General features: G+C 32.0%; 1 protein-coding gene across 1 annotated transcript; it reads left to right on the top strand.

The window, feature by feature from the left end:
- Positions 1–1,432: 1,432 nt before the first annotated feature.
- Positions 1,433–25,600, top strand: LOC123710603 (disks large homolog 2-like). The gene is made up of 11 exons (XM_045662623.1): positions 1,433–1,437; positions 6,332–6,585; positions 15,344–15,423; positions 17,772–17,954; positions 19,958–20,038; positions 20,333–20,533; positions 20,813–20,948; positions 21,412–21,481; positions 21,664–21,898; positions 22,322–22,476; positions 24,711–25,600. Exons 1-11 carry the CDS (start codon positions 1,433–1,435, stop codon positions 24,712–24,714), a joined length of 1,404 nt encoding a protein of 467 aa, XP_045518579.1. The 3' UTR covers positions 24,715–25,600.
- Positions 25,601–25,917: the final 317 nt, after the last annotated feature.

The raw sequence follows: 25,917 nt of genomic DNA, 5'->3' as shown, positions 1-25,917 counted from the left end.
TCCCCAAAAATCACGCGATCGCGGAACTGGCAGTAATTATGAAAACTGTAGAGGCGTTGCGGTGATGCCATAAAGTGCGTGAGTGAACTTTTCGTACGTGATTAATGACGTTTTAAATCGAAGTGTCTTAAATTAGAATTTTGACACGTTTCATAATGTAAGGTTGGTAGGATTTAAATATGGAACTTTAGTTTTAGGCTCAAGTGGTCAGGAGTAAATTACTCTACGTATATGAACTGAGAATTGATTGATGGAGTTGCTGTTAGGATAAAAAATGTGAATTTGAATCCGATAAATTGTTAAATACTTAGCACGTGTACAAATAATATACATCTATTGTAGATTCTAATGCCTATATACCGGCATATGTATCAATAGCTAAACCAGTTATCAACGGTTATAAACTTAATATGTTAATGTTGACATTATATTAATTAATTTTTTGTAATCATTCTTAGAAGAAAGTTTGACCTCTGCCATTCAATGACATAGTGCACTGGATTTGACCGAGATAATCGCAGGCTTAAATCTTTTGAATGCCAATACAGCCTCCATAACTCAATTGTTCAGTCGTAATAATTTATTGTAATTGCTCCAAATTTTGAATATCGAAGACACACAAAAAGTATTAGGCTTTAATAATTTTTAATAATACAGTAAAATGTTGCTCTACTGAATTCTGATACTGGTAATTAAAAGAAACATATAATATTTAAAATAATGTGATATTTGTGCTTTATAATCTGCATAATCACGGTAATTAATATATAACGTGCGATGTTATCTGATATTTATAGTAATTTAATTTAAACGACGGTGCAGTTCATGCATAATTTACTACGGTATATAAATAGAACAGATACTGAAAAGTAAATATTTTTTGAAAAGCTTGTACAAAATCCACATAGTTTTCGTAAGGTTTTAATGTCTATGTCCATGTCTTCATCTCTAGCATATCCATGCAATTAACAAAGTATTTCTCTATACAAAATTGCCTAAGATACACTAGTACTATATACATTGTGTATAGACTTTTGGGACTAATAAATTATCTAAATTTTCCTTAAACGTATTGATTGCGCATAAAGGATAAGAATTGAACTGTGGATTGAAGCGACCCCAGCTACTAGACCAACACTGTTCATTTCTGTCATATAAGCCACGTTATAAATCTATGTACTACCAGTTATATCTTCACTATAAATATTACTCGTCATGTTAATCCATTCTGAATTATTTGCATATTCTTTTAAGTTTCAGCGGGCTTGAAGTCGAAGGTCATAAAAAAGGGATTACATTAAAACAAGTTTTATGTACATTTCTTTGGCACGTTACTCAGCCAAAATGTGGTTTAATGTAAAATGAGTTGGTAGATTAAGCTTTGTTTGTTGATTTAGTTTATGGTGTGTATTGATTCCTTTAAATTCAAAAAATGAGGTAATACACTTTAAGGTCTCTTTTGGGTATTGTTATTGTTAATTTTAATACCTTTAGACGGAAATGTAACACTTTCTTTGCAAATTTACGATTTATTTATTTATAAGGTACATGGAAAACATAAATGTGTATAGAGTAACTTCTTTGTTTGTCTATCATACAACATTTATATTATGACAAAGAGTCAAATATAATTAAGCTATCTTCATTGATATACGGAAAATGCAATTCATTAATTTCCCTTAACTAATTGCCTCTAATTGTTTATTTAATATTTTGTATTTCATAAATAACTTTTATTTAAAAGCGTACATGCACCTTTTAAAATTTGAAAATAGAATACATATATATTAAAGAAGAAAAATATAAATAAAAAGCACATTTAAAATGAAATTCTATATAAGACATTGAAATGCAAAGACAATTACTTTAATGCAAAATTAGCTTTAATCGTAGTGACAGCTAAACACGGTAAACAAAACAAAAAAGTCTAAGTTTAATCTAATTACAAAACACTAACAGACATTTGTTGATAAATGGACTCCCCATGATTAATTTAAGCAAAAATTTACTACTAAAGCTAAGCTAAAAGCTGTATTTTCTATTCCATGAAACCATAGCTCATCATTTATCACGTACTTTTTATAATCGACCTTAACGAAATACCTCAATATATCAGCTGAAACATTCTCATTTTGTTAAATTCAGTAAAGTGCTTGCTTACGACAAGAGGCAAGATTATCTAGACTGCACACTTAAATGGCTACGGTGCAAAGTGGCCTTGGGCTGTTTTCATCCAAGAGCCTTATGTCACTGTCCTAAGTTATATTAAACTTATATTTTAAAGCGAAATATTAACATTCTTGTGATAAATACGCTTTTAGTTTGGTTATATATAGCTATCACTATTATTTGTCCTTTTCGTGCTTTGTCGGCACGTCTCGGAATCGGTAATACTTCCTCTATATTTATGACCTCGGTCATGGTAAGCAGATCTACTAACGCAGTATTGTTATTCCAGGATTTCGCTTGTGGAATTTCAGTAAGGAGCTTTATGTCAGACATGTTTATTTGAAAACAATATTTATGTTTTTAAATAACTGTATATTGTAATTTTACTTCACTGGTTTTTAACACTTCAAAACGTACGACATTTGAAACTGCATTTACTCAATATAGTAATATTTTGTTTTAAATAACGATACTACAAACTTTTAAAATTTACATATATTTATATATAGCTGAATATTACATTGATTAAATAAAGGAATATATAGAACTAACAGGTAAATAGAAAAGTTCGTAATCAATCTAACTTCCAAGTTGAAAAGCTCATACGTCATTCAATCCTTGTCACATCGACAAAGGTTATCCATTTTTCTCCACCAAAAAAGTATTTTGAAAATAATAAAATTTTGATATTACCTTCTACGGCTTTAAATGAATTACATTTCATTATTATATATTATATTATACATTAACTGAAACGATTGTATACATGCAATCTTTTAAAACTTCCACTCCTTAATAAAATATAAAATGAAAGGCTTTTGGACGTTTAAACTATATCCATAACGAAAGTTTATTTAAGTGTTTTGTTTATTCTTGTACACTTCTTTATCGTAATTATAATTAGTATTTAAAACACTATACGTAACTATGTACAAAATTTAGTTTTAAAATAAGCTCCATTACAAACTTATTTATAGAACATTAGCAAAGCCATATGAACCCTAAAAGTTAAACTACTCCCAGTGGAGAGATTTCAGCGTATTTCTGTCATAATTTTCATTATGCGTGTGATACTCCGTAGAATTAAATCCATAGAGACTTCATGCCCAAACACTTAAATCTTCTAATCCTAAATCCATCTGAAAAACTTTTTACATTAATAGCAGCAATTTTTCAAAGATAAAAGTGAAAATAAATTGCTATTTAAATTATGCACTGCGAGCGAATTATAAGACCCTTTTTATCTTAATTCTCGCAACGCTATCTCAAAAAATATAAATACGATTGAAAATGTGGTTCATAATATCGGATATTTTCTTATAATTCGTTATAGGGTTTTGGTGATTTGTAACAAATTTTTCATGAGTCCTTCAGCGTAAGAAGTACCATTTATATCGGGTCTGCAATTTATGGCGTCCATTCATCATTTTATCGAGTCACCCCTGTCACACGTTACGTCGACTACTTAAGTCTCATAAGTTATAATTCCCAACAGAGTTGGGCAGTACAGTTCGAAGGTCAAGGAGATTCTATTATTCATTTTGTGCTAACATTTTGCCCTTATGTGTATTATGTCTGGCAGGATAATTTTTGCCATCTTTAGCGTATGTCAGTGGGTGTGGCAGTCATAAAACCTAATTAGGTTGCATTAGTCTTTGCCTTAGTTACGCCTAGGGGGTCTTCTTAGAACTTTGCTCCTCGCCAAGTTTCGGACACGTCAAGACAAAGAAACACATTTGGGAATAATCAAAATTAAACAAAACAACATACCGAATTTCATTTTGCGTTCTTACGAGCAGGAAGGTTTCCAGTTATATGTTAACTTCAAAACATCCTGTTTAATACGAGTTATAGATATTTCAAAAAAAAAATATTACCTAAATTTCCCAAAATAAAGTATGTCACGATGACTCGTTAAACACCCAAAATTGCTTGGATATTGAATTTCACATCTCGCTGATTAAAATTAACATTAAGCACATTATACTTATTCATTTCTAAAACGGCGCATTTTCTGGTAGCATTTTCATATCTCTACAACCGCGGTCATTTCTCAAGTAAACTGTGTCATTTTTCCTGTTTTTCCTCGCTTTTCACTCATTCTTTAGATGCTTCAGAAAGTTTCTATTGTTAGTACTAATGTTTCGGCATTCACTGTTTCCGCACTTCGTAATTAGATGTGAAAAGAAATTGAAGATAAAACAAGATAAAAGAATTGCTTGTATTTTGTAGAAATTTTAAACTTATATTTGTTTAAGACTTCAAAGCGGTGTTAGTCCAGACTCTAGATGTGCGATTCTCAACCCTAATGCTCATGCATTACAACCTTGGCGATGCACCAATAGATTTTGTTTCTAAGAACACAATTATTGCTTGTTCGTTCTGTAAAGGGATACTTACGCGATAAATCGACATGACTTAAACCAAAACTTTTACTCGTGTTTAAAAATAAATGGACTAGATACAGAATTGTAGTCAGCGTTTTAAATTTTCAATGGCGATATCTAAGTCGTTGCATATTGATTTAGTGTAGGCAACAAACTTATATACTACATAAACTCCTTTAGTTCTTGTATTGAACTTGTTTAGCCAAGTTCACATTTTAAGGATCGTCATGCTCGCTTAAATTACTTGTGGTGGCGTCCATGCCTCGGGCTGTGTCTTTCCCTGTAATATAGCGGGGGCCTGATGGCTGGCCATGCGTCTACTTGTGGTACCTGGTCGGACTTGAATTCGTATATGCGGTGATGCTAGTTATTTCAACTATGTATTTGCGTGTTGTTCCCACGACAAAGTGCGTCCTCCAATTTCACTGTTATTAGAGGAGAAATTTTTGTTCTTTTTTTATTATTTTTTATTATAAATAAACTATTAATTACTCATGATGTCATGTCTCATTGTGTAATACAAAAAAATGGCGATTAAAAAGAGTGGTGGAGAGTTTATTGCCAGTTCTTGTCGTCCGTTCTACGCCCTTGATTTGAGAACTGGCAGTAAATGTAAAATTAGAAGCATTTAATATGTATTTTTTTATTGAGGTTCATAAGTGTCCATTGTGTTACCTAAATGTAAAAATTATTGTATAATATCTAAATGTGCTTTAAAAATTGTTTGCGGTGTTTTGCGGCGAAATAGTTAGACTTTATTTCCGTCACCATCTATGACAAATAATTCTTGCTTTCTACAATTTGGTGAAAGTAAAACGGGCACAAATCTTTTAAAGTAATAATTTGGAGAATGTCTAAAGTACAGTACACTTTTCATTCCCGCTCTTAATATCGGTAATGTAGTATCTGTAAGATGCTCGCTGTGGAAAGTCTTTCATATCTAGGTAAGATATGGACACTAAGTCGGCGCCTCCAACATTGTGAGGAGGAGATACATGTATATAAAAGTCATTATCAGTTTGCTACAAGATGTCACTTTAGATGATATTTATAATGGCTTAATTTTACATTGTTAACAAAACAAAGTAAATATAAACCCCTATTACAAAAACACTTGTAACCATATTTTAGAACAAAAGTTATATAGTCTTGTTTAGTTTGATATTTCTATCAACGAATTCTCTTCAAAATCAAAACTAACTCTCTTTGGCTACTCGGGTTATCTTTCACTCTAAATTAGTCCTTACAATCAGAATGGCACCGGAGTTAACCTCGAAACAACCGAAAGACACTGACATCCCGCATCGCTACTTGAAAAACATCGTCCAATTCTGAACAGTCAAACTGTTAATTATAAAACCACAATTAATATTCACCAATTATTTAAAGTAACCATAATTTCATAAAATAACAAAAAATCAACGTAATAAGAAGAACCAAACCACGGGGCCAGGCTAGCAATATCTTGGGAAATGTTGAACTCAATCGTATTGGCTTACAAAATTGGCAACAAGTGTTATTTATATTTTAATTAGTAACTTTTGATTTGTTCTTTTTGTAATTACATCGTTGTAGACTATAAATACATTGGTAGATATAGTAACGAATCCGTTATACTATTTTACAAACCTTTACATACTAATATCGTATATTCACATATCGAGGGATTCCTTTCAGTTCAAAATTTAAATGTTTTCAAGTGCGTTCGGAATATGAAACTTAAAAATGAATCTTCTAACTACAGTGAAGTGAGCTAGTGATGGTGAGTGACACAGCATGACCACATGGATGGCGCTGTTCGGGCTTGTGTGGCTGCTGCGTGTGCGCGGCTCCCTTTGCGGATGTTCCGCGTGCAAACGGGCCAGGCTCGATCAACCGGAAGAAAGCCCACGCGCCAGCCCTGAAGACCGTGCGCCTTTTGACGTCATCGCCCTACAACACTACACTCGTGACGTCACAGTCCAAACGGATTTTGAGGATGACGAAGTCGAGGATCTCGATAAGATCGAGTTGCAAATTACTGAAGAATGTGAGTAAAATCTATTATCTATGGTATATTATAAAGGCAGTAGAGTTTGTTTGTTTGTTAGGAACTACTGGTGCAAATAAAAAAACATGTTTGGGCTGAATAGTCCATTTATAACATTACGAATTAACGCGAATAAAACTAACTAGCATAAGAATTCTGTAATACGCTAAGAGAAAATATGTATAAACGAGAATTTTAATATTTTTCGTTATCCAAACTACATTTAAGATTAGCTATGATGAATACAAAAATGTACAGAAAAACAGAAATATTTTCAGTAGCTTACAGTTTATATTAGAATATTACAAGCTGGCTTAGAATTCAGACATTTCAACATAATTACACGCAAACATTCAGCAAACGTAATATTTTTACGAAAAAATACGAGCTTCAAATACAATATTTTACGAAAGGAAAAGGGTTTGTTAAAGATAAATGTTCAGTTGCCGTAAGCGATTTTAGGAAGGTTGCGTGAGAAATATTATATAGGATAAATACTTTAAACTATCTAGTTACCAGAATTATCACTTCAATTGTTCTATATTATTTAGAAAGAAGAAAGAAAGAATAACTTTATTATACATAATATACAGCATTTTTATATAAAGTAAAGTGCACTGTCCCCCACACTAGGATTAGTAAGTGTATGTAATCTGAGTTTTAAAATGTTAGTGATAATTATGTTTTTTAAGGAAGTGGTTAAAGATTTCTAAAGTGCTTGGAGTATACATTTACAATGCAATATTATAATTTATTCTGAAAGCGGGCCTGGCTTAGCTTTAAGGAGTGACTCTCATGCCTGAGGTTGTAGGTTCGATCCCCGGCTGTGCACCGATGTATGCATGTAGCACTCGCTCGTACGGCAAGGAAACACATCGAGAGGAAACCAGCGTGCCTTAAAAGGTGACGGTGTGTGTCAGGCACAGTCCTCGCCGATTAAGAGACCAAAAGGTTGCGTGGTTTTCTTATACACCTTACTATTCTAAAGTGGGTTATTACATAATTATTGTTAATTTGATTTTCCAAATAGATATTAAAAATGAATTTCATTGTGTGATCCTGTGGTGATTTCTTTGCCTTTATTTCATTCGAAAGGGTTAATTTCCTAAGCAGAAATGTATGTACCTCATACCCCACGGCAGTTAAGGGAATCATAAATAGAAAATATATAATACGCTACGGCTTTGTAAAGATACCACAGCTTTTATAAAGGAAATAATAAAACTTACGGAAGTAATAATTTGAAGGTTTCAAATAAAGAACAACAAGTGTTCTGACATATGTTCTAAAACGTATTAATCATTGTGCGTTACTTCCGCTCAACCTAGAAATGTCACAGTTCATGTGTGACTTTAAGAATGTGATTTAATGTTGTGAAATGATAAGATCATTCCCGCATTTTTTGCATTCAAGTCACGCGCAGTATTTTTATAGTCCTGTACATTATTTTTTTGTTGCACTCATAGATATGGTTAATATATAGCCTATCGCAGTTATCATAAACAATAAATCTGTTTAAAAAATCTTTATTATACACAAAAAGGATATTTAGGTAAAAATAATGTGCATTAGCCCCTACACTAGGATTCCCGATGTCATGGACAGCCAGTTTCTACCTTTTGACATGTTTACGGTACTTGAATAATTTCTACATAACACTTATATTTTATTATTAAAACTATTTTTGAACAATAAGAATAATTTCTGTTTCAGCATAGGACAGATTGAGAAGATGTTGTTTAAGATTGTCAGTGAATGTATAAAATTTTAGATCGTTAGTCAAAATTAAGTCGTATTGCACTCTGTTCACAAAAGTTTACATTTGTCTCTTTTCGCCAAATTTTCAAGCTGTGATAAAAAAACAGATAAGGTTTAATTGTACATAAACAAAACTTTTGATAACTCTACAAAGTAATCTTGGAAGAGAAAACACTCAACGATGAGTTTGACAAAGTACTTAACCATAAGCGTGGCGTAATGGCAGTTCCTTTCAATTTACTTGTAAACCAAAAACTTGGCGATTTTAAAGAGTGGCAGTTCTCAGCTTATCTCATTTTGTCCGTTATTTTCTTCTCCTATCTTCTATTTTTTATATTGTTTAAGTGTGTACTTATCTATATGGTTAAATAAATATTGATTTGGTTTGACTAAAAGTTAATAAAATGATTGCATTCGTATGCATAATCTAATGAGTATAATCTTTGTGTATTCACCCGTTAACTTTATGAGAAATACAGTAAAAAATACCTTATTGATATCAAAATATTATTATTTATACGTGAACAACAAGTTGGAGGTAGGATATACATTAATAATTAAGAAAAAGTTTTTTTATAAAAAATCTTGTATAGCATTAACTCAGCAAAACTTCTATGAAATGTATCCAGCATCATTTCAATAAAACTTTACATTTAAAATAGCAGTTGTACGGTGCTACAGTTATAAAACTACTGAGCATACACGGTCCCATTACAAACATATGTTTTCCCTAAGGCAGTGTTCATAATAGTATTGTCTTTTGTTTTCTTTAAGTGTTCATAATGTTTGCCGGAGCCCCATAAAGTAAGATTAGCTGCTATTATAATAAAAGTAGTTTTCAAATCTGCATACAAGAGTCCATAGGAATAAATAAATTTAAGACATTAGAAACCTGGCCAATCCAGAGTATTTATTCCTTCTAAAATTACCGAGATAATAGAAAAAATCTAGGAATTTTTTAACCTCTTTCCCCATTGATTGTGGAATGGTTGATTTTAGTTAGTTGGTGGTATTTGTCTCATTAAATATTTGTTAACCATTAATATAACTATAAACTGACATCATATGTTTTATTAATTTTAACTACCAACTATTGTTTAGTTAAAACAAAACATTGGCAGAATTCTCTCGGTTAATTGGGATCAAAGTTTGTGCATAGTTCCCAGTTGTCTGTAAAGTATTCTCATAGAATTGTTTGTATGGACCTCGGAGTAAAAGCTAGTCTCATTTTGTCCGTAGTGAGCGACTTGTCTAGTATGAGTATATTTCTATTAAAATCGAATTTTACAAATTAATATACGATTTAGGATACTTATTAGATATACTACAAAATATTAGTTTAAATCTATTAAACCTTCCCTATTATAATACCTTCCACTCGTGGCGTCGTGTCAAGTGGATATCATTCCTAGGTCGTGAGTTCTGATTAAGAAAAAATATCAATAGAAGAGGGAGGGAGGAGAAGGGAGGATGGCTACCTAATTGGAGGATTGCACCAAATCCTATAACCCCTTTATTTAGGCGTGGGGCGGACAAAATTGTGTATATTTCATGTTTTTGGGTCAGATCAGCGTTTTGGGAGTTACAACTCTTTAGGTACATTCAACATAATATAATATTTTTACTAAAAAATATTATAGGGGCACGTTATTTTAAAACTCCATTGGAACAGCACCCTGGACTGAACATCCTAAATAAACGAGCAATGGAGTTGGTTAACAGAAATTGCGGGACAAAAATTCCTTTTCGTTCTCCCGAATCTGCTTTAAAACTATTTACACGGATATAAAGCGAAGTGCGATAAAAGACTTTATGTAACAGACAAAAGCCGAATCCGTACAGTTAGTTCAAATGTCCCTCTTAGTTTTATGCTTCAGAAAACATGGACAGTGTATATTTCGTATCCCTTATGTTTTGATTTCTAAGTTAAACTTTAATAATTTAAAACATAAATGAAGCATGACCGATGTATCAACGCATTATTTAAACAGATAAACAGATAAACAAATTAAATGATCATATCTTTAATTTTAAAACTTTGTATTAAAGGATCAGGAATAAATGATTTAAGACTTATCTAAATCAAAAATTTGCAATACAAATACGTATTTTAAAAACAATTGCTCCCATAAAATTAAAATCACAATATAAAGAGGACTACAGAAAGCTATTTGCATTTTTCAAAATTATACCTATACAACTAGTGCAACTAGGATTATTAAATGAAAACTACTTTACAGAAAATTACCTCAAAACAATTAAAACTCACTATCACTATTCAACACGTAGAAAATTAAAAAACGAATTTCTATTACCCAAATACAATAATTTATATGGGAAAAAAATATTAGATTACATTATTCCAAATTTAATAAACTCGTTACCAGCGACACTTCTTACTAATATAACAAGAAACAATTAAATTTAAATTTAAAAAATACTAAATAAGTCAAACAATTATAAATTATGCATAACAAAAATTATGCTATATACGTCATTAAATCATATTCGAATATAGGAACTCATCCTGTATGTGAATGAGAATTCTCGACAAGAACAGGTTTCTTGCATCGGCTATCTATGGCGCGTCAGTGTTTCGATTTGTTTATGACGTTTTACGTGCAATTTTAACTCGTTTGAATGGTTTGATTGTTATAAATTTACAATGATTTAAATATGTTCGACGTCCTGGTGGATAGAAAAACTGTGTACAGTTTGTGTTTCCACCACACCAACTTCCTTTATATTAAGAACACTTATACAATAAATAATAAAAAATAAAAAAAAAACTAAATGTAAGTGTTCACTTAGTACGAGTGAATCCGCAATCAATACTAGAAGTAGTATTTATTAATAAAAAATTGATGCATATTGAAGCGTATTTTTGGCACGTGATGCCAATATTCTAGTGTAATTAAATGTTATATTATATTAAAAATTGTAACTTTTCTCGTAGTAAATGCTCTGTCTAATCAGAACTTGTAAATATACACTTTAGCAGTATTCTGTAAATCCCATATACAATAGACTCGTCATAGTTGCTGCAATTATTACAGTAAAGAAACTATTGAATAAAATATTACAAAGTAGTTCACGGGGAAATGAGAAATAATTAAAACTTACGAAGAAGGCTATAAAAAGTTCGACAATGCGCAAAACAGGGTAAAAAATTCAAACGAAGTTTCACTTCCTTTATTTTCAGTACGTGAACTGTAAAGTTAATCCCTTTTTTAAAGTTTTCTTGAAGAGAAAAGTCCCATCTTCGCTTTTCTCAATTTTGCCCCTGTGATATTTCTATTTAGGTTAATGGTGAAGGGCTCAAAGACGTTAAACCATGCTTAGGATTTGAATTTTTTTTCCTGTCCTGTCATTTTTTATTTGTAGGGAATAAGATGTAAATTCTCTACTATTGTATTAGCGATAAGTGAGAGACAAATAACCTTTTGATGTTAAGATAAGAGAACGAGAAGTATTATAGTCCAGACAACTAAACGATTAAGAACAATCAAGACTTGATTACGCTTTCTTAGTGTATATTTAATAATGATATATATAAAATAAACCAGATTTTTAAATGTATTTAGTGATCATTTGGTATTTCTAATAGGCAAGTAGTAAAGTTACAAACGCTTTAACTTTTGCTCAAAAACTGAAATGGCATTGGGCTGGCCATGTAGCGAGAATCTCTAGTAGAAAGTGGACCAAACGAATTACCCAACGAAAAGGACCACCAGGCAAGAGGCGGAAGGGGAAACCCTTAGACCGCTGGGAAGATGACCTGAAAAGATCAGCTGGCATAAACTGGCACTCCATAGCACAAGACCGACAAGAATGGGTATCTTTGGAGGAGGCCTTTACCCAAAACGGGGTTCATGTTAATTCATAAATAAATAATGTATGTATATTACTCACATAATCTAAGCTAACATACTAACAAAAATCAATATTTTTGTTTACTGTAATATAGCAACTACCAAATATTGTAAAACAGGAAATAAAAAGGCCTATTATTATTATTAATATATTAATAGGCAAGTAGGTGATCAGCCTTCTGTGAATGACACACGCCGACAAAATTTGAGTCTCCGGCAAGCCGGTTTATTCACGATTATTTCTTCACCACACGAGCGATTATTTGCACACTTAGAAAGTCCATAAATACACAGCCACTGACCTGAACGCTGAAGCCACTAGCCCAACTCTGATCTAGTAGCTTCGTATTCTACTAAACAAATAAATATTATGGTAACTTGTAAACTATAATGCATAAATAGAGAAAAATACTAACAGAAGCGGAAAACTTGTTTAGGTAAATGTGAAATTGCTATCTATGTATTAACATACATTAATATAATTTAGGTTAGACTGGATGTCTATCGTGTGTGGAAATAATGTGGTTTTAAAGATTAAAACTAAAAGAAGTATTGGGTTTTCCTATACAATTATATATTTTTTCTGACATATTTTATTTTAATTATCTAATTAGTGACACTCTCATTCGTAATGCATGCATTGCCGGCCTTTAACACTAACTTAAATTTGGTAGTTGATATGTATGGATGTTGTGTATGTATATGTTATTGAGATGTATGAGAAGGAAAACGGCGATAATCACTCGTATTTAAAAGGCCACACGCATACATTTTTATTTTTTAACTTTTTATTTTGTTTAACACCATACATATGAAACGATTTCCAGGAACTCTAGTAAGGAAAAAACAATCTAAAAGTAAAGTGTAAGAATTGCAAAACTAATCGCATTGTAACAGACGAAAAACCTGAATTACGATTCCAATTCAAATATTTGGTCTTCGTACTACTTAATTCTCGGTTCTTTAAGAGAAGGAAACAGTCATCTTTATTATACTGAAAAGAATATTTAGTCTCAAATAGTTGGGAACCTTTTCCAATTAGATAAAGGATATATTTGTATGGATAAAGACCATTAATTAGGTTAACATTGAGAAATTTAAAATATTTGCAATTGATAAATATTAAGATAATCGTTTAGTTGAAACAATTCAAATATTAATTGTTTTAAATAATAAGAGGTATACATTTTTAATTTATCCGAATTTCTTTTTTAATAATCAGGTAGGAGATCAGCCTTCTGTGCCTGATATACGCGGTCAAGTTTAAAGTATAATTGTTAATTTAAGGCATGCTGGTATCCTAACAATGTCTTCCTTCACCAGCGACTGTTAAGTTGAAAGAAACATCCATTAGTGATTATCACTAACAGGGCTAACACTCCTCTGAAAATATAAAATTAATCAACGGTGCTACAACCTTTTTAGGTCTGATCTAATTTCATGATATTTCGTTAATATTATAGACCAGCCTTTTGTTTCTGACGCACGCCGTCGTCTAGGGCAAGCCGGTTTCCTCAGATGTTTTCCTTCACCCTTCGATCGAATGTTAAATACGCATATAGAAAGTCCATTGGTGCACATCCGGGGATCGAACCTACGACCTTAGGGATAAGAGTCGCACGCTGGACCACTAGGCCAACACTGCTCTCTCTGGCATATAGCTCTATATGGCATAGTTAAATAAAATACAGTATTACTTTCGTATTAGAGCCACTGGCAGTATCATTCACTCACTCCGCTGGCTCTGCGACCCAAAATATTTCCACAACCCGTAATTATTTAATCACGTTACGGTGAAATTCTATTTATCTATTATTTGGCCATTACCTTTGACATTCTAGGACCTTATCATTAATTACTTTAGCTACAATCGTAAAAGGCTGCATTACAGGCCATTAATTTCCTTTTAGTAAAAGTGCATTCAGATTAATGAGAAACTAGGACGCCGCGAGCCATATAAAATTATTTGTAATAAAAAATATATCTTGCTTCATTTTGGATATGATATTGTTACGAAGACGGGTCAACTGCAATGTTTCTAGATTTTTCCACTACTTAGAGAACTTTTCAGTAGGCTGAAATATGATTTCTGACCCTTTCAGGAGAGGGTCAATCACATATTAGAAAATTGTAATTTCCATAATGTTACCCTAGTTTTCAGGAAGCTGAAACCTTTTTTCAGTCAGTTTCAGAACGTGTGTAGTCGAGTGATGCAGTTTTCAGGAGACCCTTTAAGAAATCTAAGGCTTTTCTATCCGATCCCCTAGCTCGTAACAATATTTTATACTATACGCATGTGAATAACATAAATATATATTCGTTTATAAATTCATTCGTTAATAATTTCATGAAACATTTACCTTAGCTGTTAGCCAAACCACGCATTACTAAAATTGCAAAATCAGCACAATGGATGTTCATAGCTCCATGGAGGGTACGTCATATGATGATTTTGTATAAAGGTCGGCGACACCCTTGTAGGTTTTCTAGCGGTTTTTTTCTTTAGGCGACAGTTAATAATCGGTTTGTATGTACAGTGTATTTTCCATTCAACAACATTTATTGTTCAGTTTAAATTTATATGGAGGATTGAAAGCTTAAGTCTACGATGTGTGTCAAGCTATCCGCATCAAATATGCTATAGCTAAGAAATAATTTCAGTTCTGCTCCTTATTTGAAATCTTATAGCACAACAGTAATTTTTGTACCTAGAATAAAAAGAATCCATGCAACATTTGAAGTGAAGATTTAAAGTATAGATACTACGATACAAAATATAGGAATACATTGCATTTTGTCGAACCAAAATCGTGTAAGTATAATATTTGTTCATGGCTGGCACCCGGAATGAAAACCAATTATTTTAAAAATCCAAATACCAAACATAAAACAAACCACTTACCTACCAACGCTTGAGCTATAGAAGATTAAAAAACCTCTGACCCATATATGTGTGGTTTTACTTCCACTATTACTGATTTATGAATGTATAGCAATGAATACTATTGCTATTCTCATTAAAAATATTCAAAACAAAGGGCCTCAAGAATTGTTTCAATACAACGTTTGTTTCAATAAAATCTTTCATTTAATAAATACAGAAAATACATTCAACTTATTATTTCCAGCGAATGCGAGCAACTTTGAGGGCGGTCGTGAACAAACGCAGAGCCCAGAAGGCGGACACCACGTCACAGGAAACAGTCAGGTTCGATAAATTACTTTACCTACGAACAATATCAGTGTTATTTTAACATTATTTTGTGGGCTCCTTTGTGCTATCAATACCACATACAAATACCGAGTTGCTTTGTTTATTAATAGCAACATCATATTTCTCAATGTATACGTAGTTTAAAGGGCAATATTAAGTCTTCTATGGACATATGACCGAAAGTAATAATTGCCACAATACAATCCTGGCAACGAATTTAAATCAATACTCAAATATTACAGACAATGTTTGGTTTTAAACCAAATACAGTAATTAGGTAGTATTGTGTTGTGAAATCAGAGTGTGAACCTGTGAATCCCATGCCCTTGTTCAAAACCACAATATTTATGAGTTTAATTGTGTTCTAGGAGAACTTCACTTCTGGTTAATATAAGTAAGTTTATATAAACAAATAAGGGATGTCTGCACCATGAGAAGTTTACAAACGCTTTCCTTTATTTGAAAGTTTCAAGAACCTCGTTTTATAAAGTTAACCTCATGATGATAATTAAATGTTTAAAGGTTTCGCCACTTTAAGAGGTAGAAATGACATAGTGAATGATTTTTCTAACTGAATTTTCAATATTAAAACTTATGTTGGGTAATTTAACCTTTTAATGTAATACAATCTGTATGGGATATGTCATATCACAGGAATATAATAAAAAAATTGCAATACTATCAATTTTTATTCTACTATATATTTTTGGTTTATCGCACTAGTTTGAAATATTTTTGTGCAAGAAAGGTTATATTACGTTACTTCGGACTTTAATGTTAATTTTATGTGAAAACACCAAGCATATTTAATCCTAACTGGGTCATAAATTACTCCGCTTTAACCCTTGTTCTATCTTTTAATATTTTTAGACTTAATTTTGTAAATACCAGTACGTACTGTAATTGTACTTTCTCGATTATTTGATTCATAACAAGTTCATGAGAATTGAAAATATTAAGTTTTAAATATTTACTTTATTATTAGTACATATTAATAGTTTGAAAATGTATATTATTATGATGAGAGAAACTTGAAATATAGGCTTAGTTATTAAGATCAATCATAGTCGTGCGTGCCGGGGGTTGCATCAATGGAATTTTTTTCTATGGTTTAATTATATGTTGAAGAATATACGAGTATAGTAATTAAAGCCAACAATATATGACCAAACTTTCCTAACCAAATTTCTGAAGTAATAAAATAAATTGATAGTTTATTCATTACAATAATATAAAGAAATGATTTATAGCTTTAAAAAATAAACAAAAAACATTCACTATCAATACCGCGAATGAGAAATTGCTCGATATTAAATTCGATTAATCAGATACAGCGATTATTTGAAAATCTAAATTATAATCGGCTAATGATCATTATTTACCAAATATGCCTGTAAAATGCCAGTGTAATCTGTTGCATTACAGAGAGCGGTCGTTTAATTAGAGCTTTGTTGAAAATCTAGTTATCAATTTACCCGCTATTCCCTTTAGACTGCCTACGGCCGTTAAAGCTTATTTCAAAATTAGTGGAAACTACCTTTGAATGCTAGAACAAAACAGCCCGAACGATAACAAACGTTTTGATGAGATAGTAATGTTACTAGTTTTTAAAAAAACGTGTGCTTTTGTTAAATAAAAACATTAAACTAATATAACATAACAATAAAATATAATTCATGGCTGTTAAAACAATAGTAAGTCGAAATTGACTTTTGATTCGATATTGCTACCTACGAACTACAACTACTTACAAATTAAATGCTTTTTACTTGATTTCTTAGTTAGTATTCTAAAATCTGGTGAATGATTTTTCAGATAATTAAATGTAATATTATTAAATTTCAATACTAATAATACTCCAGTTGCGCTCCAGCCATATTCAGCCTAAGGTTGCATTTGGTTCTTAGATAATTTTTGTCGTAGACTTTCGTTTTTTTTAGTTGACATGCTGCGGTTTTGCTCACTATTTTTGTCTCATCGTAGGAGATAATTGCGCAAATAGTACGGAAAATTTTACACAGCCGTGGATGGAACGCACTTAGGGTTAAAAGTTCCCCGTTTAATTCAACTGCTTACACGTAAATTGAATATTAACGATTGTGGATCTTCAGACTCGGTACATACATTATATTTTAGTTTATGGAATTTTATCATAGATCGATAATTAATCGATATGTAAAGAATGCTGATTACTTAAAACAGTAGTTAACTAACCATAAAATATTCCAGTTGCTTGGTTTTAGAAACCATAATAAATATGTTGACTGTAAGTACAATTTAAATTTGTTCCAATGCGTCTTTTGATACTACGTATGGGGAACAATATTCCAATTTCCTTTCAGTTTTCACAAGACTCGGACGATATTTGGGAGACTATTGAGGTGACATTGGAGCGTGGAGCGTCAGGACTAGGTCTTAGTATAGCAAGTGGTGAGAGCGAGGGCGACGTCAGCATAACACGGATCGCACCCGTGGGCGCTGCAAAGAACGATGGACGCCTGCAAATTGGAGACATCTTATTGCAGGTAATCTTTGAAAGTTTTTGGGACCTAATTTAAACCTAGATGTAACCATACAGACGAGAGTACTACTACATATGTCAACCTTCAATAATGAATTGATTTAATGATGAACAATGAGTCACCATCGCGTTCGGTCTTAGGACTCGTATTTTCCCTCGCTCCAAGTCTTTCCGGTCCTCTTTGCCTCTTTTATAACTGTGTGACACTAGTTCGCAACGCACTTAGAAGACTCAAATCATTATGTTTAATAGTTATCTATCAACTCGATTGATCTTTCACTGATGAAGTCTGTTGTAAAACAATCAGAACGTAACATTTATACACCTCAAAGAAGTTTAAACAAAGGTGTAATAGGTGTTCCATACATGGTGCGTACATTCAACGATATCTGGATCTGGAAAATCTAAATAATATTGTGTTCTGATTTCTTCTGTTTATTACAATAAATAAATGTTTATTATATAATATTAAATCTCCCTGTCTTAAGTTATTATTCTGATCAAATAATATTTTTTGTGAAGTAATAAAAATAAACGATTCCTTAATTTTAAGATAATATAAAATTTAAGCTGCCATAAAATCTGAATATAGTCGTCAAATAAAACTGTATAATAAAACAAAAATATTATCAAGTGAAGATAAAGTTTCGCTAAAGCGTGAGATTCGTTTTATCAAAATTTTATAGGCAAAGTCGTAAAAAGTACGTGACTAGAGAAAATAACTCGACATATGATTTTATACATGATCGAATGTACTAAGTTAACGAATTATATTAGATTCACAAACATTTGTTCCGAAATTAAAAACTGGTTTTGTCACAACCCTATAATCGCGTTAGGCACATTTCTATGTTTCATTCATTAAATATATAAAGAATGTTCTCGGAGTGACCTGTACAAACCATATTTATATATTGATCATATGCATAGTTTTAAAGATAGTTACACCTACCATAGAATCAATTAGAAGGCTTTTCTGAATCCTTGAATGAATCCTTTATTATCCAAGCTAAGCTACGATATCACCATGTTTTACAGCATATTTTTAACAAAATTTTTAATTTCATAATTTCAAAACACGTATGATTGAGACATTATAATAATAGTTTAGTACAATTGATGCGCATATATTTGTATCAAAATTGTTGCTAGTAAAATTCGATTAAATGTAAATATTTGTTACACAATATAATTTTACATTCTCATTACCCTATAGTTTGATTTAAAGAGACAACAACAATTAAATGTGAAACAATCCTTCAACTGTTAAGCCTTTTGGAAGCTCATTTCCTTAATATTACAAAGTACTTACTCGAGTTCACAATTTACCCTGCGTACGTTTGAACGAGAAGATCCATAAAACGGTGTAAGTGATCTCCGCTGTTACTTGAATTAACTAGTAGAGGATCGTATTCGAGGAAAGAGCCTTGTTTCCATAATAAACCCTTATGTTTATTCATCGGAAGATCATAAGCTTCTGAAAGCCAACATTGAAATCGTAAGAGGAAAGACCAAATGTTATAGCGACTCAATCAAAATTATTAATGCTGCCTGCTTTGAGATTATATTATGAATTCAGCCCACATTGATCCTTTGATTTTAAATCTTGGGATTACGAAAATAAGCAAGACTGAATTTACGTGTGCCGCCATAACATGTTTTTAACAAGTTAATAAAAATAAAATAAGTGAATAACAAGGTGTTTTTTGCTCCAAATAGAAAATACTATTTATTTTTACCAATTAAATATCATTTTCATACTAAGCACTAAATAGTTCACGTAAAATAACACATATATCCGAGTGTCCTGTAATCTCAGGCTGACAATCCATATACGTATATTTCCTTGATAAGAACAATACCATCTAGAGAATCTTACGAAGACGGGACGGGTCAACTAAAGGCTAATACGTTTTGTAGAACACGTCAGATGTACAAGTGATGTGTATACAAATATTGTTTTGCCAGTGACATCTCATCTATACTAAATATTTTACTTATTCATAGGTCAACGACGTCTCTGTCGAGAATGCACCACACTCGGTAGCGGTGGACGTTTTACAAAATGCAGGAAACATTGTGAGACTAGTAAGTACCTCTAGAGTGTAAGTGCCTCTTTTATTCACTCTTCCCTTAACTGCAACGTGCGCATTATCTCATAAGAGAAGACAATATTATAAGAATGTCATTGTTGAGTTCGCTCTTTTAATGAGGTACGCACGTTCCCTTTGTTTTTGAGAGAATTGTAATGTTTTCATTTCGAATAAGACATAATTTTACCCAACCGTAAGATTTTGATTTAAATAAAGAATGAGTTGTGGACCCAATTCCCGCTTGAAAGTTATTATGAGGGAAGCCTTGTAAATTTTTGTTATTTGTCAGAGAGTTCGGAGAGCTCGCAGGCCAAGGGTGGTGACACTGTATAGAGGCGTGCGCGGTTTGGGCCTGGGTATAGCGGGCGGAGCGGACGATGCCGCGGGTGGAGGTGGTGTCTTTATATCGCACATCGCTGCAGGTGGCGCTGCCCATCACGACGGCAGACTGAAACTGGGAGATAAAATCCTGGCTGTCAGGGATGAGGATGTACGTTATATTATCCATAATATGGTATATCTAACCTAACCAATTTCCAGACGTACTGTCCTATAGAATATGTTAATTTAACTGTTCTATTTAATTTTTTTTTAATTTTACTTAATGCATACCATGCATCTTGAACACAAATCTATTATTTTTGATTAATGTATTAAAAACTATTTTTCGGTATAAAATTTTAAATGTGTGTGCATCTTTTTAAAAGTGCCTGAATGTCTAAAGGAATAAATAATGCTTAATTCTTATTCTTATTATTGTAAACAATAGGGTATAGAAACATCTTTAATCGGAGCAACTCACGCAAAAGCAGTAGCAGCTTTGAGAAGAACAGGTGAACATGTGACCCTAGTGCTTTTACCCGCTACAATACCACCAGTAGTGAGAACCGCTCCGCTATACTCAAGTAAGCACCTTTATACTCCTAGATACCACTTAATTAGAAAGTTCAACACAAATTGAATCTACCTTTGTTTAGACTAACTATGATATTCCACTGAAACTAGAGCCTTACAGTTTCTAGAAATTATTTAAATACGGCAAATACCAAAACAATTAGTAATTTAATTTTTCCGACTTTCCGTAATTATAAGTTTATAATAATAATACATAGCCTTAATCCGTTTAAAAAGTGTTTTCATAATGTGTAAAAGCTTTGTTAACAAAAGACAATAGTTAGCAATAAGTTATTCATGAAATATATTAATTTACGTCTTATATTAAATAGTTTCTGCTACTTAAATTCTAGTAATTTTCAGTAGTTTTTCCTAACTTTGATGTTTTATAATTTGCCGTTCTACTTTCCAGTTAGTTCGTTGTGTATTCGTAGAATGTTTTCACGTTTTTCCAAATTGAATTTTTACTAACAGCACGAACACAAGCAACGTCATGTTCCACGCTTCACGAGCTTTCGGAAGAGGATCCGACTAAAATACCAAGGTATTCACTAAAATTGTAATTGGTAGCGCAGGACATCTGTCACTATATTAACAAAATAAAATTAAAATTTCCTACAATAACCAGTTAATTTTAACTTACATATATCCAGAGCTGGAAAACAAAGTAATTAACGCTTTAATTTGAAAATTTAAATTAAAGCGAATAGTGACTTGCATTTTCAGATGTGTGCGAATGGTACGGCTCGTCCGTTCTGGATCACGTTTAGGAATGGATATAGTAGGTGGTTTAGGTGATGCTGAACGGGGGAGTGATGATGACGCTTGTGGGGTCTTTGTGTCTGGAGTGGCTATGGGAGGAGCTGCCCAGGGAATGTTGCACAAGGGAGACAGGATATTGAGCGTTGATGGACGGGACCTAACACGAGCCACGCATGAACAAGCTGCTGCAGCTTTGAAGGTATAATAAAAAGGGTAGCAAATGATTACGTATTACTTATTTTCATACTCTAATGTGGTATTTATATATATATGGGCGTGGCAAATATGTTAATCGACCCAAATCGATTGTCTAAGTTTTGTTTTGTTTGTTGTTAATCACGTTAAACTTTATCGAACATTTTGTTGTTCTTCGTTAAGCGTTCTATATATATCTATTTCAATGTATTTATATTTAATTTTAAAATCGAAATATATATATAGTAACATTTATTTATTTTTAAATAATAAATCAATTAACAACTGTCAATAAAATTTATAATTTATTTTTTAGCTTAATTCCAAGATTTTTCTTATGATAAACAATTTTATTTTACTTTATACATTTTAATTAATGTTTAGGATTACAAATTAGCTATTATATATACATGGTTTGGTTTTGCAGTACTCGGGTGGTGCTGTAACCGTAGCAGCTCAATACCAGCCGGAGCAGTATGAAAGGCTGCGTGCACGCATCCGAGCGATCAACGCTTCTGTATCGCCGCACGCACACCGCGTCCATGTTCCTGTACAACCTGACTTGCATACTATTTATCCTAGGTAAGAAGAATAGTCCTTAATAAATGATATAAACGAGAAAAAAATTGGCGCCTCCTAGAGTCTGCTTGGGATATTATTAGATACACGACTATAATTCTGTTATAAAATATCTGACATTTCAAGCTAAAAATAGAGTTCTAAAACACACAGTGAGTAACCACAATGACAAACGTTTTACTAATTTTCTGACTCCTGAAGGTTCTTGAAAGGTTTCAAATGAAGCCACAGCAAATGTAGGGCAATCCACAGTCACCAAAATCTTTAATGGTATGTTTAATCAGAGGGCTTGGTAATTTAATAAAATAACTATTGTACGTATCGAAATGTACGTTGATTTATTGTCAATGTTTCACTTTATTTGTGTAATTTATCATAGAGAATCTTACATTGGACTTATTTTATTTACTGGCAACTTATTTGTATAGACAAGTAAACCGAGAAATAAAATACGACCACGACCAAGATATATTGTTATCTATTTGTTAATTACTTACTAAAGAGTATCAGAAACTGTTTACCTTAAAACTAACAAAAAAGACATCACGAATCACATTTCGGCATTACCTAACACTGGTCAGGTCTGGTCGTAAGCTTGCTTATCTTACAGATCTAGCTGCATAAATTCACAAAGTAAAGAGTATGTATTATATAACTAGCGACAAAACAATACTATTGTTACACAATATATTCTATAACTAAAGAAAGACAATGATGAAATGTATAGTTTGGGGTACAGCAGCTGATAGTTTATATTCAGACACGAGCCTTTACTCATTATAACCCAATCACAATAATGTAACCCAATAGATTTTGTTGCGTGCGATCCCACAGTTGCAACAGCGCAACGGATATTGGAAAAACTACTTACATAGAATTTGCTTACAAACACAAAGGGTGTCAGAGGTATAATCGGTATCGCTATTGGAAGTTACAAAGTGAGGCATAATCTTAATATAAATCTCATGTCACGATGTTTGTCCGCGATGGACTCCTAAACTACTTAACCGATTTTAAATTAAATTGGCACACCGTGAGCAGTCTGGTTCAACTTAAGAGATAGGATAGCTTAGATCTTTAATTATAGTCGCTATTTTATTTTATTGCAAATTATTTGTCTATAATTAATTGACAGTCACAATTATCTGTTAACTCCAAAAGATTCTAAGAGATGTCGATACTTTTCGACTGGATTGAGTAAGTAATCAATAGATGGAACGGCACTGCTATGGTAAACCGACAAACGTGTCACATAAGCTACAATTCAATATCATGATTACCACGTGTTATTGAGGCTAAAGTATAAATTAAATTTATTTTGTAGTAAACGAAATACCGTGAAATTCAGTTAGTTCTACTTTTTTAGTTTTTGGTGTAAGCATAGCCAACCACGTGTTACTTAGACCGAAGTGTAAATCAAATTCAAATTATAGTGACGATAATACAGTGAAATTATTATTTCGTGTCACGGTATTAAGGCTAACTCAAACCACATTAAGGAGAAACGAAGTTTGCGCGGGTAGCTAGTTATAATATAGTTATTTCACAAAACAAGCTACTATTGCGAATTTATTACATCACATACAAAACAATACATACTCAGAAAATAAACAACTCATGTTGTGTGTTGTGTTGAGTGTTATAAATAAATGCATTTACATGATAATATTCAAGCCTACATACTCACGATATCTAAGTATACCTTGCCTATTGAATATAATGTCTGTGTCCGCTTAATACCTCATTAGGGGATCAAAGCACATACGATATTGCACATGCTAGTGCATAATTTATATGAACTCTAGACAACATAGCATCGTAGTAGAACAGTTTTTTGTATATCATAATTGATTAATTGGTCCAATTGGTAAGTCATCAATTACACACTAGACCAGGGTTATTATTGTTTTTTTTTTGTTTATTAATATGTAGGTTTATGAAAAGCTGCATGGCTTAGTGCTGGTTATTTACTGGTCCTCTGTCTTCAGACCCTCAAAAAAGGCACTCGCATCCCCATTGCATTTCTTTCACTGTAGTATATTCGAATGATAGTATATTAAAATATTGTGACACCAACCACTATGGTTCACTATTTTTGGACAATTTATTATAATGTGTTGTCTACGATTCAAAGTAAATACATTTTTAAGTCCTTCATAACTAATCTTTATAACCATTTAATGACTGTTAATCAATGTAAAATATTCCTTCTATTCAAAAACATGTTTTGTCTACAGGTAACAAAAGACTGTCTTTGAAATGGAAAAGGATTAATGACTGAAGACGATTAGTTCTTAAGAGGTTGGGATTATGAGACATTATAATGTATACATGATAATTTAGTAAAACCTAGGTGTGATAGTGAAATGTTTATTTTCTGTTTAGTTATCTTAACCTAAGTTATGGTCTCTAACTAGTCGATACACTGTTATTATTAACATATGACTTTCCTGTTATTATTTAGTAGAGTATTTGTACGAAATAAAAAAAATGCTATATCGCTATTGCGTTGACATGACTTTTGTACTATAAAATACTGGGAAATAATAGCGAACAAAAATACGAATCACAAGACAAATATATATACACTTGAAATCTACTTAAACCACTTCCCACAAGTCAGAGTAAGCTACAAATCTCGTAGCATTAAGCTTTTTAGAGGACCTAATGAAGTCATCTACGCTGCTACAGTGCTACGAAGTGAATTCACGCGTACTTCCTGTTGTTTTTTTTTATAAAATACAACATGCAGATACTAAGTTTCGTTTAAAGAATCTTATTATTTACTGCCGCTTCCACAAGACGGGTCCCTTTAGATTGTATTTTAAAATAACTTACCAGGATTTAAACTTATTTAAAAATCAATTCTAAATACATTGAAGATAGTCCGCTTAAACATACGTTACAAAGTTTAACAAAGCTCTGCCATATCTGTTTACATTTGTGAACCTTTTCTGCGGTTCCCTTTGATATGAAAATTAGATTAAATGATAACATTTATATAACGCGCCGTTTGCAATGATTATTTTATTATAACTATTTACATTTCATCACATCAGCCTCATTGTAATAATATTTTAGAAAAAGATCTGTAATACGTGAATGTGCGTTTAGTATAATGAACAATTATTTTTTTATTGTTAAGAACCAACATATTGTAATCATTGTTAGAAAGGCTAAAATGAGTTTGTAAATATTTGAAAATTATTGATGTTATGTAAAGTACTATAAAGTTACTGTAAGTATTGTAAAGTTTTGGAACTGTGATATTAAAATAATATGTGTGTAAAGTTTATTACTTATAAAATAAACAGTTTTTGACGTCTGTATTATTTATTTGAAACCCAAGTACTTAATGAAGAAAATGTAAATACGTTCACGAAAATACTCGATTGTCAACTTAAGCGAAGCGCCTGCCTTGGGGTCGTTCCAAAATAAATCGTT

This window comes from Pieris brassicae, chromosome 6, assembly GCF_905147105.1.
Source record: "Pieris brassicae chromosome 6, ilPieBrab1.1, whole genome shotgun sequence".
In the NCBI taxonomy this organism is placed as follows: Eukaryota; Metazoa; Arthropoda; class Insecta; order Lepidoptera; family Pieridae; genus Pieris; species Pieris brassicae.
The sequence above is the reverse complement of the archived record's forward strand: the minus strand, read 5'-3'. Positions and strand labels throughout refer to the sequence as shown.

Excerpts from the sequence above, each read along its gene's own strand:
- LOC123710603 (XM_045662623.1), top strand. Across the intron at positions 6,586-15,343 it reads GTTGCAAATTACTGAAGAAT|CGAATGCGAGCAACTTTGAG; the intron begins GTGAGTAAAATC and ends TATTATTTCCAG. Across the intron at positions 20,534-20,812 it reads TGGCTGTCAGGGATGAGGAT|GGTATAGAAACATCTTTAAT; the intron begins GTACGTTATATT and ends TGTAAACAATAG.